Source organism: Trichosurus vulpecula, chromosome 4 (assembly GCF_011100635.1).
Source record: "Trichosurus vulpecula isolate mTriVul1 chromosome 4, mTriVul1.pri, whole genome shotgun sequence".
NCBI classification, from domain to species: Eukaryota; Metazoa; Chordata; class Mammalia; order Diprotodontia; family Phalangeridae; genus Trichosurus; species Trichosurus vulpecula.
The window spans coordinates 139,605,045-139,619,271 of record NC_050576.1 but is presented as its reverse complement, the minus strand read 5'-3'; the positions used below and the strand labels follow the sequence as shown (position 1 = coordinate 139,619,271).

Below are 14,227 nucleotides of genomic sequence, written 5' to 3'. Positions count from 1 at the left end.
CAACATTTTAGAATGTTAAGCCAAATCTAATAAGATGAAATACAACAGAAGTAAAGTCTAATACTTGCGTTCAAAATTTCAATTTCATATGTACCAAAAGAGGAAAGCTCAGTAACTTGTCTGAAAAAATCTTGGGATTTTAGTGGATGGTAAATTCAATGAGTCAAGGGTTTCATATGGCACCGAAAAAAAAATGAATGCAATAGCTGCATTTAAATATACAAGCTTGAACTTGGCACATGATTTGCATTAGTCAGTGCTAGGGCTAAGGGATCCTGGATAGCAGGTAGAAGGAGACCTAAGCTGCTAAGTCTTCCCAGGTTTCCCTCCTCCATGGTCCCTTTTTTTCTTGCCAGCACCTCCATATCAATATCATTCTTGGAAAAATTCCTTGGTAGGCATGACTGAGTTCTGGCTTATATCAGACCCTGGGGAGAAAACATGCCCACAAACGACGGAGAAACTCCACACTGCAACAACCAAAAGTAATAATCTCTCTATTATTTCAAAGTTCAACATTCCTGACTTCAAGACTGGCACATTGGATATTTTAGTTGGATTATCAAAGGAATTGACCAAATTGAATGTATTTGTGGAGGGATTTGTTAAGAAAGTCACGCAATATATAGCTGGTGTACCAGAAGTTAGTGGAGATAAAATTCAAGAAAACCTGTTGGCCAGTGGAGTTGACTTGGTTACATATGTAACAAGGTTCCAACAGCATACAGCCAAGTATCCCATAAAACAGTCCCTGAAAAATATTTCTGAAATAATTGGCAAGGGAGTAAATCAAACTGACAATGACTTGAAAGGCCAAGCATCTGCATATAATAATCTGAAAGGCAGTCTTCAGAATTTGGAAAGAAAGAATGTGGGAAGTTTATTAACTAGAAGCCTAGTAGAAATCATAAAGAAAGATGACTTTTTCCTTGATTAGAACATGGGAAGACTTGAGGCAGGGAGACCAAATTTGGATAGTTCAGGTAAAAAGTTCTAAGGGCCTAAACTAAGTAGTAGCTGAGTGGAAAGGGAGCAAATGCAAGAGATATTAAGGAGGTGGAACTGACAAGACATGGCAAATAACTGGATATGTGGGGTGAGTGAAGAGCTGAGGATGATACTAATATTGTAAACCTTGGGAACTGGTAGGATGGTGGTAGTACGGAAGTTGAGAAGGGTAGGCTTGGGCAAAAGATAATGTAATGAGGCCTATTGATCATAATTTATCTGCCTGTTATCCTATGTGACTTACTCTGCCCCACCCAAAACAATAAAGGGGAAGATGGGTTTTTATTGCTCTCAGTACAGACTCTTCTCTTCAGTGGGGCACCTGCTGAATCTACAAGATAATTTTGAGGAAGAGCAGGAGGTGGGTATGCTGAGGATGAAGTAGGGATTTTCCCAATGGCACCTGTCCCTCTGTTGCTGTAGGTACTGAGATAACAGTTGAGCTGTAACTTCCCTGAGGAGCTGATGCTTACCTCAGAAGAAGGAACTTGGAAGCATGTACAGTAGAGAAAGGGAAATGAATAAGGGACTGTTGAAAGGGATGAGTAAATCTGATTTTGTTGGAGACAAGTCCCAAGATTCACTATTGTGGGACAGCTGGGATACAACCCAAATTCTTCTGATTCTTCTGATTAGCTGATCATATACTCCTGCCTATTCCACACCCTGCCCCTCACTTTGGCTCGCACTTTAGAAACCATTATGCTAAATAATGTCCAGAGGAGGTCAGCAAGGGTTGTGAAAACCATGTCCTCAAAACTATACCCTATCAGGATTAATTTATTGAACCAAGAATCATAGATGAGTTGGAAAGAAATTTAGAAATCATCTAAAGCAACCCTGAACCATTTTGCAGATAACGACACTGAAGCCAAGTAAGACTTGTTTTGCTAAGAATACAAAGCTGATTAAGACAGAACCGAGATTTGAAGCTGCAACATCTAATTCCAAATCCAGTACTATATAAGGATGCTTAGCCTAAAGCAAATAGCATGTAGAGAGGAGGGGAACATAATAGCAGTCTTCAATTTTTCTTTTCTTTTTATTTGGCTCTATAGGAGAGCACTGGTAGGTAGCATTGGGTGCAAGTTACAAAGTTGCAAATTTTGTCCAAATAAAAGAAAAAAATTGTAGAACAATTAAGGTAAATAAAAATGGAAGTCAGGTAGCAGGGAGTAGTGAGTTTTCCCTCCCTAAAGATCTTTAGGCAATTCATTTATCTGGGATGCCCTATCCATGGTAATTCTGATTCTTAATGAAAGGCAATATAGTGAAGCGGAAAGAGCACTAGACATTAAGAGATACCTAGCTTAGATCTTCCATGGCACTTAGCTGCATGACTGAGGGCAAATTACTTACATCTTTGAGCCTCAAATTCTTCATCTGTACAATGAGAATAAAAAAATTCCTATGGTTACTGCATCATAAAGCTTTTGTGAGGTGTGAGATAATACATATAGGATGTCCCAAAAGTCTTAGTGCAATTTTTTAGCTTTAATAGCTTAAAATTTAAAAATAAGCTTTAACAACTTAAACCTGCACTAAGACTTTTGGGACATCCTGTGTAGAGCATTTTAAAAGCCCTAAAATACTATGTAAGTATCAGCTCTTATTATTCAACCAACAAGCATTTGTTAAATACTTCATCATGTTTCCAGTTCTGTGCTATGTGTTAGAGTTGTGAGGATAAAATCAGATAATTTATAAAGTACTTCGCAAACCTTAAAGTGCTACATAAATGCTAGCTATTAGCTACTATTATTTTGCCTAACGTACACAATACCTGATCTTTGGTAGATTCATCAATGATCTTAATGGTAATGATTGCAGTTTTGCAAAATGTATGATCAAGCTTCATTACCACTGAAAACATTGAACCAAAATCCTGACAATGCAAGATTTTTTTCTTTAAAAGAGTTTCCTTCATAGTCTTTTCCATAGCCCTACCCCCTAATGATGTACCAAAGTCTCGATTACTAGAAAGTAGGATTTGAATTTGAAATGTTGTCTAGTGGCTTCTAGGAATAAATGTTGCACAATCAACAAAAGAAAGCTGAAAATAGAAGACAAAGAGAGAGAGATAGTACAATACTATATATATCTCAATTTTAAGCTATTTCCAATAATAGAAGGTCAGTGAAAAGAGAGAAGGTTGTTAGATCCAAGGAATAATGATCCATGAGGAATAAGCTCATGAACACTCATATCTGGCCAGGACTTGTAGATGGGGATTGCACTGGATAGGAAAGAACTTAGAATTGAACATTTTGCATGGGTCTGTCAAATAACGAATTCTGTTCATACAATTACAGAGCATCAAACAAATTAGTCTAAAGTATTAAGAATATCATTTTTCAGCCATAAATTAGAAATTATTGCCGTAGGGAAATTAATCTACATTTATCACATTGTGATCAATGATAGGTAACGGAGAATCTGAGTAAATGGTGTGAGAACAGTAGGTATTGGTGATCATCCATTTCGCACCCTTCAGAAAGTGTCAAAATTTAAGTTAGCACTAATCTAAAGTTAAAGTCTACCGAAAGCTCTTTCAGTTTTAGCAAGTCTCTCATTCCTCACCTTCACAGCCTGTGGAAAAGTACTTAAAATAGACTTCTAGTGGGATTGAACTCTCTTTTCCCTGGGGTTTTTCATCATTTGTTTATCTGACCAACTTCATTTCAGCAACCGTTTCTCCAGAACACTGAACTTAGGTTCAATCAATAAACATTTACAATACAGCATATGTGCCAGGCCTGTGCTAAGCACTGTTCTGGCAGTGGGGGCGAATTTATTCTAAATTTTTCATCGTTAAGACAATTCTTATTAAAGTTTATATAGATATAGCCTTTAAGAACAGTAGGATAATTTCAAGAAGCTACCTTTCTGGAAAGATAACTTTCCATACATTATGATTTAAAAGATCGAGTGCCAAACAAAAGAAGACTAACACAGATTCTTGGAATCCTTTACTCACCCTATGAGTCTGTTAAAACTCATTCCTAGAGGAAAAATGTTTTTATTTTTCCCCTAATCACTTCCTGCCAGCATCTTAGAATTATAATTTTTTTTCTGACCATTATTAGAGCTCCTTCCAGTAGAGTGGTTGAAACTCTTATGGAGAACTTCTTGGGAGGCTATGGGTGAAAGTCACATATGATGGACAGACACAAATGAGTTTCAAGATCTGTTTGAGGGGCAGCAGCTAGGTGGTGCATGAGTAGAGCACTGGGCCCTGGAGTCAACAGGACTTGAGTTCAAATCTGGCCTCAGATACTTGACACACTTACTAGCTGTGTGACCTTGGGCAAGTCACTTAACCCCAATTGCCCTGCCTTCCCCCCTGCCAAAAAATAAAGATCTGTTTGAGGGAACCCCTGAATCTGTGAGTTCATAGATTCATTTGAGCACTGAATATGAGAGTTAATTGTCTTATTGCTTATTGATAAGGGTTACTGTGGTATAATGAATTGAAGTGTAATTGGACTTCATCTCAAAAGACAAAAATAATAAAAAAGAGACCTAATTGACTTCATTAGTTCTTTCTTGATTTATATATATATATAGGTTTATATTCATTATTAATATATGTATATATCTATTATTAATATATATAGGTTTATATTCAGCCCCTCACCGTGCAGTTGCCTGGAGAACTGTTATTTTAATTCCACTCGCAGCATATGCCACAGTGTACCAAGTTTATTAGAAACTGTCATTCTAAGGAATGAACAATCTGCAATGGGCTTTATATTACTACTCACATTTAATTATTTCTAAGATACTGATCTACTTTCTAATCACAATAAAAAGCCTACCTTTGAAGGAAAGGGAGTGGGTGGGCTTTTAGAATAGTTATGCCTGGTTTTACTTATCTTCCATTTCAAGTCTCAGTAAATAATATCTCAAACTATTGTAGAACAGAATTGAAAGAGATCTCAGAGATCTTTAAATCCATTCTCTTCCTGAAGCATGAATCACCTGCAAGTGATCAGCTAGCCTCTGCTTGAACACTTCTAATGACAAAAAGCTTGGTACCCATCCATTCTAGGACAGTTTAAATTATTAGGAAGTCTTCTCTTATACAGAACTGAAATCCACCTCACTGTAATTTCCACCAATTGGTCCTAGTTCTGCCAACTAAATCCAAGCAAAACCAATTCTCATCTCTCTTCCACATGACAACTGCTTAACTAATTGACATCCCAAATCTTGTCTCCTTCAAGTTAAAGAATCCAGTTCCTTTAAGAGAGCTTCAAATAACACAGTCTTCAAATCCTTCTCCACACTGGTTGCCTTTCTCTGGACATCAATCTGTAACTAGCATGGGACAAACAAGGCTTTGCCCCAGGGTGCTGATGTGTGTGAGGGGCTGGGAGGGAATGCCTGTTTCTGTTTGCCAGCATCCTCACCACCAGACCCATTACAATCACACTCCCCCCCTTGGAGTCCAGCTTTCTTCTCTATCCCTGTGGGAGTGAGGGTCACTCACTGGCACATGTGCAGCACATGCAGTACAATCACAAGTACAAACAAACTGCCTTCTCTGCTGCTATCCCTCCCCCAAATATTTTTCCCAACTGAAAAAATTTCTGGTTACAGTTCTACTGGATACATTCCCACTTGTTAATATCGTTCTTAAAATGTTAGTGCCTGACATGGAACATAATACTTCCAGTAAGGTCTGAGTGTACAGTTCTTGTGACTTCTATGTTTGATCCATAACTGGTTGCCACTTCCCTAAAAGTAACATGATTTGACAGTGATCTCTGAGCTGAATGTTTAGTCACATACAACATCTGTTTGCACGGAACTGGAAAAATCATTTTTCCCCTTAAAAAGGGTTGTTTTTTTTTCATAAACACCCGAAAAAAAAGAGAATTCACTTCATTTTTTTTTCGTTATCAGTGTTAAATGTCTGGCTCAGGCCTCCCTGCCAACAGGCTTGTTAATAAGGCAAACTCATGAAACAGAAGCCAAATGCCCAGAAGGCATAGTGGGAATGAATTGTAGGTGGCAGAAATATCAACTCAAAAATGGAAAATCCTTTTTAAAATGGATGAAAAGCAGCTCTTGAAGGTGTGACATGAGGTAAAAAGATCTGATTTCTTGGCTGTCTTTCTTTGTAATAGAAACCCACAAAACAAAAAAAAAAGCAGTTTTCAAGCCTTGTGTCTTAGTAACAGCAGTGGTAGTACCCCAGCATGACATGGCTTTTCATATTCTCATTGCCCTATTATTGGAATTGCCTTTCTTCATGAAAATTGAATCCCTCTATTATCCCTTTAATGACTCTGACTAACCATTAACCTTTCTCTCCCTAGGGACCATCAGTAGGATGTCCTATAACACATGTAATAAAGTATGAATCCCTGGGGTTGAAAGTGAAACACATTTTTCAAGCCACAGGTAAGCTCAGTGATCCTACTTAATCCAAGTTTCTGGAGGACACGGAGCCTTTTGACCTGAAAAGCTGACTGATGCCTCAGTGGACAGCAATGCCTGTCTGAGTCAGTTTCCTTTATTACTTAACAGAATTTCACCTAGCCCTGTCCTTCGCTTTACTGCAACCTCTACTGCATCTCAGCAAAAAGCTACTCATGTGAATTAGGGTTGAATTATTTCTTGACAAGGGAAAAGTGTCTGTTTTAGCCCATTTAATTCTAATCCTCATGTCAGTCAACTGAGAGGAATCTCCAAAGAAAGCATATTGATAGCTGCCTATTCAAACATTACTAATGCTGAGGAATAAAGGGTTAATTTCTGGTTAGTCAACTAAAAAGAATCTCCCATTACTTTTGAGGACATTGTCCCTGCCTTCCTCCTCTAACTAGAAAGAGGTAGCACAGTGCTTTGCATATCGTAGGCATTTAATCAATGTTTATTAATTGATTGGCAGAGGGCATATGTACACTGAAAGTGATAAGAAAAAAAAGAGGCTAAGTAGTAGGTTCAAAGACAATATACTAAATGGCTATTATACTTTATCGCTTGTGAGTATGTATCCCAAGGATGCCAAAGAAAAAAGATGGGTCTTTTAAATGACAAAATATTCATAACAGCACATTTTGTCATAGCAGAATGTTTATAAAGTAATGAATGGTTGAGTAAATTATATATATGAATATAATGGAATAGCATCATACTATTAAGAAATGCTAAATATGAGGAATTCAGAGAAACGTGGGAAAGCATGAGAATGAAGAGTGAAGAAAGCAGAATTAGGAAAACAATACCCATAATAACAACACTGGCATAAATGAAAATAATAAGTGGCATCAGAACTCAGATTAAAAGCAATGACTATTAATGATTCCAGGGCACAAAAGACGAAGTATTTTCTTCCCTTCCTCTCTGTAGAGAGATGGGTAACTATGAGTGCTAAAGTGTTGTGAATCTTTCAGATGTGGTCTCTGTGTATCATTTCGTTTTGTTGAACTGTTTTTTCCTTTGTGACAAGAAAGAAAGAGTTCTATGAAGGTAGGGAGAGAAGTAGAGATGGAAAGTGTCTCAAGTATAGTAGATAACTGCATCAGTGACATTTTAGAGGAAAGAAAAAAAACACTACATCTGGAGTGTTGCAATAAAACTCAAAGGCTTCACCTCCTTCCAAAAATGCAGGAAGTGCTTACTTATCCACAACAGATCAGTTGAAGGTTAATTACTTAGGCTGCTCTGGTCTTTACAGGGAATGTACAAAATCAGAGAATGATAAACCAGAAACAGAACAAGTGAAAGAACTTCCCAGCTACTGTATTTTTTTTCTCTACATATGGGAGTAAAATATGCAATAAAGAAACTTCGTTGCATTTTCTGACCTGGGTTTGGGGAGCTTCGGGGAACACACAAGCACGAATCTTTCTGTTAGGGGCTTTTGAGTTTTGAGCCTTGGAAAAGGTTAGGAGGGGCTGGCTACCTTCTAGAGTTGTTTTTTTTTTGTTTGTTTGTTTGTTTGTTTTGTTTTGTTTTTTGGCCAGGACCCGGTAATTTAAAATAACACCACTGTTTCCAATGAAAGTAATTAAGAATACAGAGGTAGTAATTCAGACTAAATTATTAAAAGACTGAAGAGGAAAAATGTTTACCTAAATAAAAGAGATATAAATTAGTCTGTAACAAGTCCTAGTCATGGGGATTTATGGTTGAAACCAATGAAAAAAAGTGCTACAAAGCCACCTAAATACAAACAGGAATTTGCATTTGGTCAAAGGGTTTGTAGTTGTCACAGCTGAGGCAGTTCAAACTTCCCATTCCTAAATGTCATAAACCCAGTCTTTGGCCCCCAAATTAAAAATCCCTTCTCTAGACAAAAATGTTATTACAATTGTAGTATTATAATTGCTTTAGTGTGAGTGCTTCATTATTTGTAACTGGGGAGGTACAAAAGAGGGAAGAAAATGGCTGGCCTGTGGGTAAAGACAGACGCAGAGAACGACGCAGAGAAAGGGGGAAACCCGTCTGTCCCCCCTCAAAAAAAAAAGATTTACTACCCAATTTTCCAAGGCATAAAGTTTTTTCTCTAGGGAGAGCAGACAAATGAGACGGAATCCTGATGATATTGATTTCATAGTTTTACAAACCTCCCAGACTGGAGCGAGTATGGATCCAGGTCTTCTCTAGGTGCTAAAAATATCAGTGACAATGTGAAGTGGGAGGCGGGGTGGGGGCAAGAGAGGTGCAGTTGTCAGGCTTCCTTCTCCATTGTTTCTCCCTCTCCCCACCGCGCCCCAAGGCATGCGCAGAGAAATCGGTCTTCACACCTGGGGAGAAGGGAGTTTTGACAAAGCTGGAATCCCAACATTCCAAGGGTAGTGGACCGGGAGGTAACGAGTACCCATCCATTCTTGTAGTAGTTTAACAGAAGAACTTTGAACAACCTTCTCAGGCCCCCTGAAGCAGCAGCAGCAGCAGCAGCAGCAGCAGCAGTAGTAGTAATGGACTTTATGTAACAATTTCTAATTTTCTTTTTTATTGTGAACTCAACAATCATCAACAAATATGAACATTTCAGTATTTAAAGAACAAGAAAGGATCATATAGGAAACTGGAATTCTGTTACATACAGTTTTTAAGCTATAAATATATAAATAATTTAACAGACAATAGCAAAATTGTTGTTTTCTACACTTCCTTTTGTTTTCTTCTGCACATTTGAAAATTGTTTACTGATGATCTTTTTGTACATTGTATACCCCCTCTCCAAGTAGAAACCCTCCATTGCAACAAGTATTTATAGTAAAAAAAAAAATTAAATTAAAAAATTGATCCAATGGACATGTCTCAGAATACATGTCTCATTCTGTACCAGTGGCTACTTGTCACCTCTCTGCCAAGAGGTGGGAGGTTATGTTTGATTATCACTGCTCTGGTCAGATTTCTGAGGCCTTTCAGAGTTGTTTCCCCTTAAATTTTACGATTGTAATTACACAAATTGTTTTCCTGGTCCCTGGTACAGAATAGGCACTTGATACATGTTTACTGGCTGACTGATTCCCCTTATTCCATTCTACATCAATTCATACAAGCCAATTCATATTTTTCTAATTCTGTCATATGTATCATTCCATATTACGTCCTAATATTCATATACAATGATTTTTTCAGCCATTTCCCAGTTGATCAGCCCTTATTTTATTTCTGTTTCACTACTGTAATAAAAAAATTTGTTAGAAATATTCTTATGTATATGGGTCCTTTACCTTTGTCTTCCATTTCTTTGGGGTATGTACCTAGTTATGGTCAAAGAGTCACTACGTCGAAGAGTTTGTACAAGAGTGTGGTGACATGGGAGAAGTGAGGTATAGTCCCACAATTCATTTTTTCCTCTTTTACCATCTTTCCCAATCACATGAATGTAAGGTGGAACCTCAGACTTACCTTGCTTAAATTTGCATTTGTTGCATCATTAGTGATTCAGAACATTTTTTCTTATGGTTGTTGCTAGCATGCATTTCTTCATTTGAGAACTATCTTTTTAATATCCTTTCATATCCATATATTTAATATATATTATGGTATATGCCTATATATAGTTTTACATAGATAATCTCCTTTGCTCATCCCAACAATCCTGTAAAGTATGAGCCCCAGGTATCATTAGCCCTACAATTGATAAATGAGGAAACTAACACTCCAGAGAGGTTATGACAATTGCTAGGAAGTGCCAGAGATGTGATTTAAACCCTGGCCATTGTATGTTTACTTTTTTAGTCCACAACTTAGACCCAGGTCACTGTGGTTTTTTTTATGCTATACAGTATGTCTCTTTAAAATTTTTTTTTCAATTTTCAAACGTTTGTATGTTTTCTTCCATCCACCACCACGCCCCCCCTCCACCTTGAAGAAAGAAGAAAAGAGAAACAAAACCCTTATGCCAAATATGCATAGTCAAGCAAGGCAAATTCTTCTGTTGACTACTTTCAAAAAAGACAGGTCTCATTCCATGTGTTACCTGCATCCATCACCACTCTATTAGAAGGTAGGTAGCATGCTTCATCATCATAATTCCTCTGAAATCATAAATCCAAGTCACTGATAATGTCAAGTCTAGCAGTCTTTCTACGACAAAACATCTCCCCTGACTCAAAGTTGTGGTTCTTTCTTTCCTTCAGTCATTGGTCGACCATTTCTAGACACTGCAGGAAGTGGTTGAATGTCTTTTTGTGCCTCCCGTTCTTAGCAAAATGAATAACTCTGAGAAATAAATGTGACCCTAAAAAAGAACATGGTGCAATTTGGGGAAACTCCAGCTTAGTAAAGCATCACAACCAGATGGCATTTAGCTAAGGGATCTGAAAGAAATCAAGTGAAATAAGGGAAGGACTGACAAAGATGCATAATATTTCAACAGAAATAACAACTGTTGCCAGAGCTCAGAAAATCACTCACATAGTGACTATCTTTATAGATCGAGATTCTAGGAAATGGAAATTCATGACCAGGGCACAATTGTGAAGTAAGTACGATCTGTCTTCAATCCCCCTTTCAGCATCTTAACCCCCTTTCCTATCTTCACATAGCTACGCAGTAACTTCATGCTGCTCTAGTCCTCCTTCATACTTCATTCTTGGTTCATCCATTTAACCAGTGTTTGCTAATTATTTATGCTAGATGCTAAGATCGATGCAAAGTTCAGATAAGCTAGGGAGTTAAGACACCAACACAGATAGCAATAATATATATTACATGAGAAGCACATAGCAACTGTTGCATCCCTTGGACTGTGTTGCCCTTGACACTTCCAGGGAAACATCCTTACCTCTGAAGGACTCAGCACTTCTTACAAGTACAACAGAGGTCTGCAAAACTAAGCACTGTATAAGGTACAAGGAGGGAGCTCATTACCAAGAGAAGAGATTAGGATGGTCTCCATGGATAAGATGGAACTTGCACTAGGTTTTAAAGAATGAGTAGAGCTGAGAGTGGTGACTCTCACCTGTAATCTCTGTTCCTAGGGGAGGCTGAGGAGAGAGAGAGAAAGACAGAGACAGAGAGACAAAGAGAGGCAGGGACACAGAAACAGAGAGACAGGGACAGAGATAAACAGAGGGAGGAGACAGAAGAGAGAAAGACAGAGACAGAGACAGAGAAAGAGAACTAAAGGATGGGACCTGTGTCTGCTGCTTACTCAGACACGAGATCTACAGGTGAATGTGAACAATAGCAACGCTGTGGACTCATCTCACACCTAGACTATTGCAATAGCTTGTTGGCTTGTCTCTCTGACTCAAGACTCTCTCCCTCCACATCATCCTCCCCTCAGTTGTTCTTCCTAAAGAACAAGTCTGACCATCCTTTATTCAATAAACTCCAGGGACTCTCCCTTGCCTCCAGAATCAAATATAAAATGCTCTACTTGGATTTTAAAGACCTTCGCAGTCTAGCCCTTTCCTACCTTTCCAATCCTCTTTTACTTTGCATGTACTTTCCAATCCAGTCATTCTAGCATCTTTGCTATTCCTCTCACAAGAAACTCTGTCCACTAAGTCTAGGCATCTTCACTGGCTGTGCTCTCCCTCCTCAACTCTGCCTCCTGGCTTCCTTCGAATCTCAGCTCAAATCCTACCTTCTGCAAGAGGTAATTAATACTATTATCTTCCCTCCACGATTGCCTCCATTTTGGCCTTACATATATCTTGTATGCTTATGGTTTGCATGTTGTCTCTTTGAGGGTTAGGACCATGTTTTTGTCTTACTTTGTATTCCCATTGCTTCACGAAGTTCTTGGTTAGTAGTAAGTACATAATAAATATTTGTCAACTTGACTTGAAAAGATTAAGCCTCTCATTTTACAGATAAAGAAATTGAGATAGGTCTCAATAAAGGCAAAGGGCAGATTCAAGGACACTAGATTGGGGACCAGAATTCAAATGCCCAAGCAACTCGTTCTACTGATCTCTTCAGTCTTACTGTCTGCAATTTTTTTTTAATCTATGAAATCTCACCTTTCCTTGGTCACGTTTCACAGGACTTTGATAGGAGATTAATTAATCTTATGAATCAATGCATGCCAAAATGTCAAAGTCTGATGATACTTAATGCGTTACTTTTTCCAGGTTACATATTGACATTTTAGAAGGAGTGAATGAATGACAATAATTTCAGATAGCAACAGTTCCTCTGTGGGGTGAGGGGCATTTTGAATCCTTTCAAATTGCATCTTGTGAATGGCCAACTATATAGTCTTTGACCAACAGCAGAACCCTCACATCTAGTTTCTAATAAATTATGAAATTTCTCCTCAATTAGTTGTACATTTCATACCCTTTCATTCTTTAGTGCCTAGCTCCTGGTCAGAATATTGCCGTTTTGGGTTGTTTCTTTTCTCTTTGGTGAGAAAGAGGAAAGAGAGGAATTCTGAGAGTAGGTTATTTGAGAAGTATTTCTATATTCCCCTTTCTGAATATACGGTCTTTTGTCTGGCAGACTGTACTCATGAAATGTTCTAATTTGGAAGGGGTAATCAAGGATCTCCATAACCCAAAAAGAACAATTTCCTAGCTGTGCAGAAGACTAATAAACTTCCATCCTCAAGACAAAAGTAATTTTACAAAACTATGTGAGGTTTCCCTTGATAGAAATGTTTTACAAAGCCCACTGGTCACACAGCTATGCTGCTGAACTGCACTGTCTTTAATCTGTGTCAACAGGGAGAAGAATTGTAAAATTTTCTGCTAAAAGAAATAGGACCTAATTAAAACTCCCAGAATATAACTAAATTTCACTGTACCCACTGGCCATTTAACATAGGCAATGGCTTCTGCCTCCTACTTCTTAAAACTTTACTCCCCAATTGGGCTTCCTCCAATCCCTTGATGCTGAAATTGCAGAATTCTCTTGCTCCTTAGGGTTTGAGTCTTAATGTGTAGATATTGTAGAATTATCATCATTCTGGGCTTGTGTGTTGGGTGTCTCAGGATCCATAGTATTTCTTCATCACCGTTTTCTTTGTTATTAATTTTTCTAGCCCTACTTTATGTATTGGACTTTTTATCAGGGCCAAGCTCTGTGGAACTGAAAGTAATTCTAGGGCTTTGTTTGGTCCTACTCAGTATTGCATGGAATCCTTTCATTGTTTCCTCTATTTTCTGAGGGAAGTGTTCTTCAAAGACCTCAGAGGTGGTTCAGACCAGTAAGCTAGGCTGTTATCATCTGATCCCAGAAGCTCCCTGTTTGTTATACACTTAGTCTATACAAACTTCTGACTTCCCAGTCCTAGGTCAGGTTGCTGCAGGCTCTACACCTCCCAGCTTCTATCTCCCTACCTCTACAGTACCCACCTTCAGACTCCAGGTTTCCCAACTTATCTGTGGTCCCTTCACTCTAAGGCCTCTGTGTTCCACCATCTTGGGCTAGGCTTTTGTTGGACCTCTTTCCTAATGCCCACAGACTTCTGGCTGTCTCTTAGCATGAACCTAAGCTGGAAAAATACACTTGCCATGGTTTTTCCATAGATTTCTTGATCTTTGACTGATCTAGTGACTCTTTTCTGTTCTTTCTGGGTTAGTTGCATGATAAATCAGATCTGCTCTCATTCACTCTACCATCTTGGGGAGGTTGATCAGAAAAGGTATTTCATCAGCAGATCTCTGGAACCAAGATTAGACATTGAATCTGAAATCTGATCTCTTTTCAATTTGTTTTTGTTTGCATTATTGTACTTACTGGCACATTTTTCACCTAGCTCTGCTTTTTTCACTGTGCTTTTTTTTCACTCTGC

The 14,227-nt window shown here is 38.2% G+C and overlaps 1 protein-coding gene across 1 annotated transcript; it reads left to right on the top strand.

The window, feature by feature from the left end:
• The first annotated feature begins 400 nt into the window (after nt 1-400).
• Nucleotides 401-937, top strand: LOC118846846 (V-type proton ATPase subunit C 1-like). Its single transcript, XM_036755548.1, has one exon. The coding sequence runs from the start codon at nt 401-403 to the stop codon at nt 935-937; it is 537 nt and encodes a 178-aa protein (XP_036611443.1).
• Nucleotides 938-14,227: the final 13,290 nt, after the last annotated feature.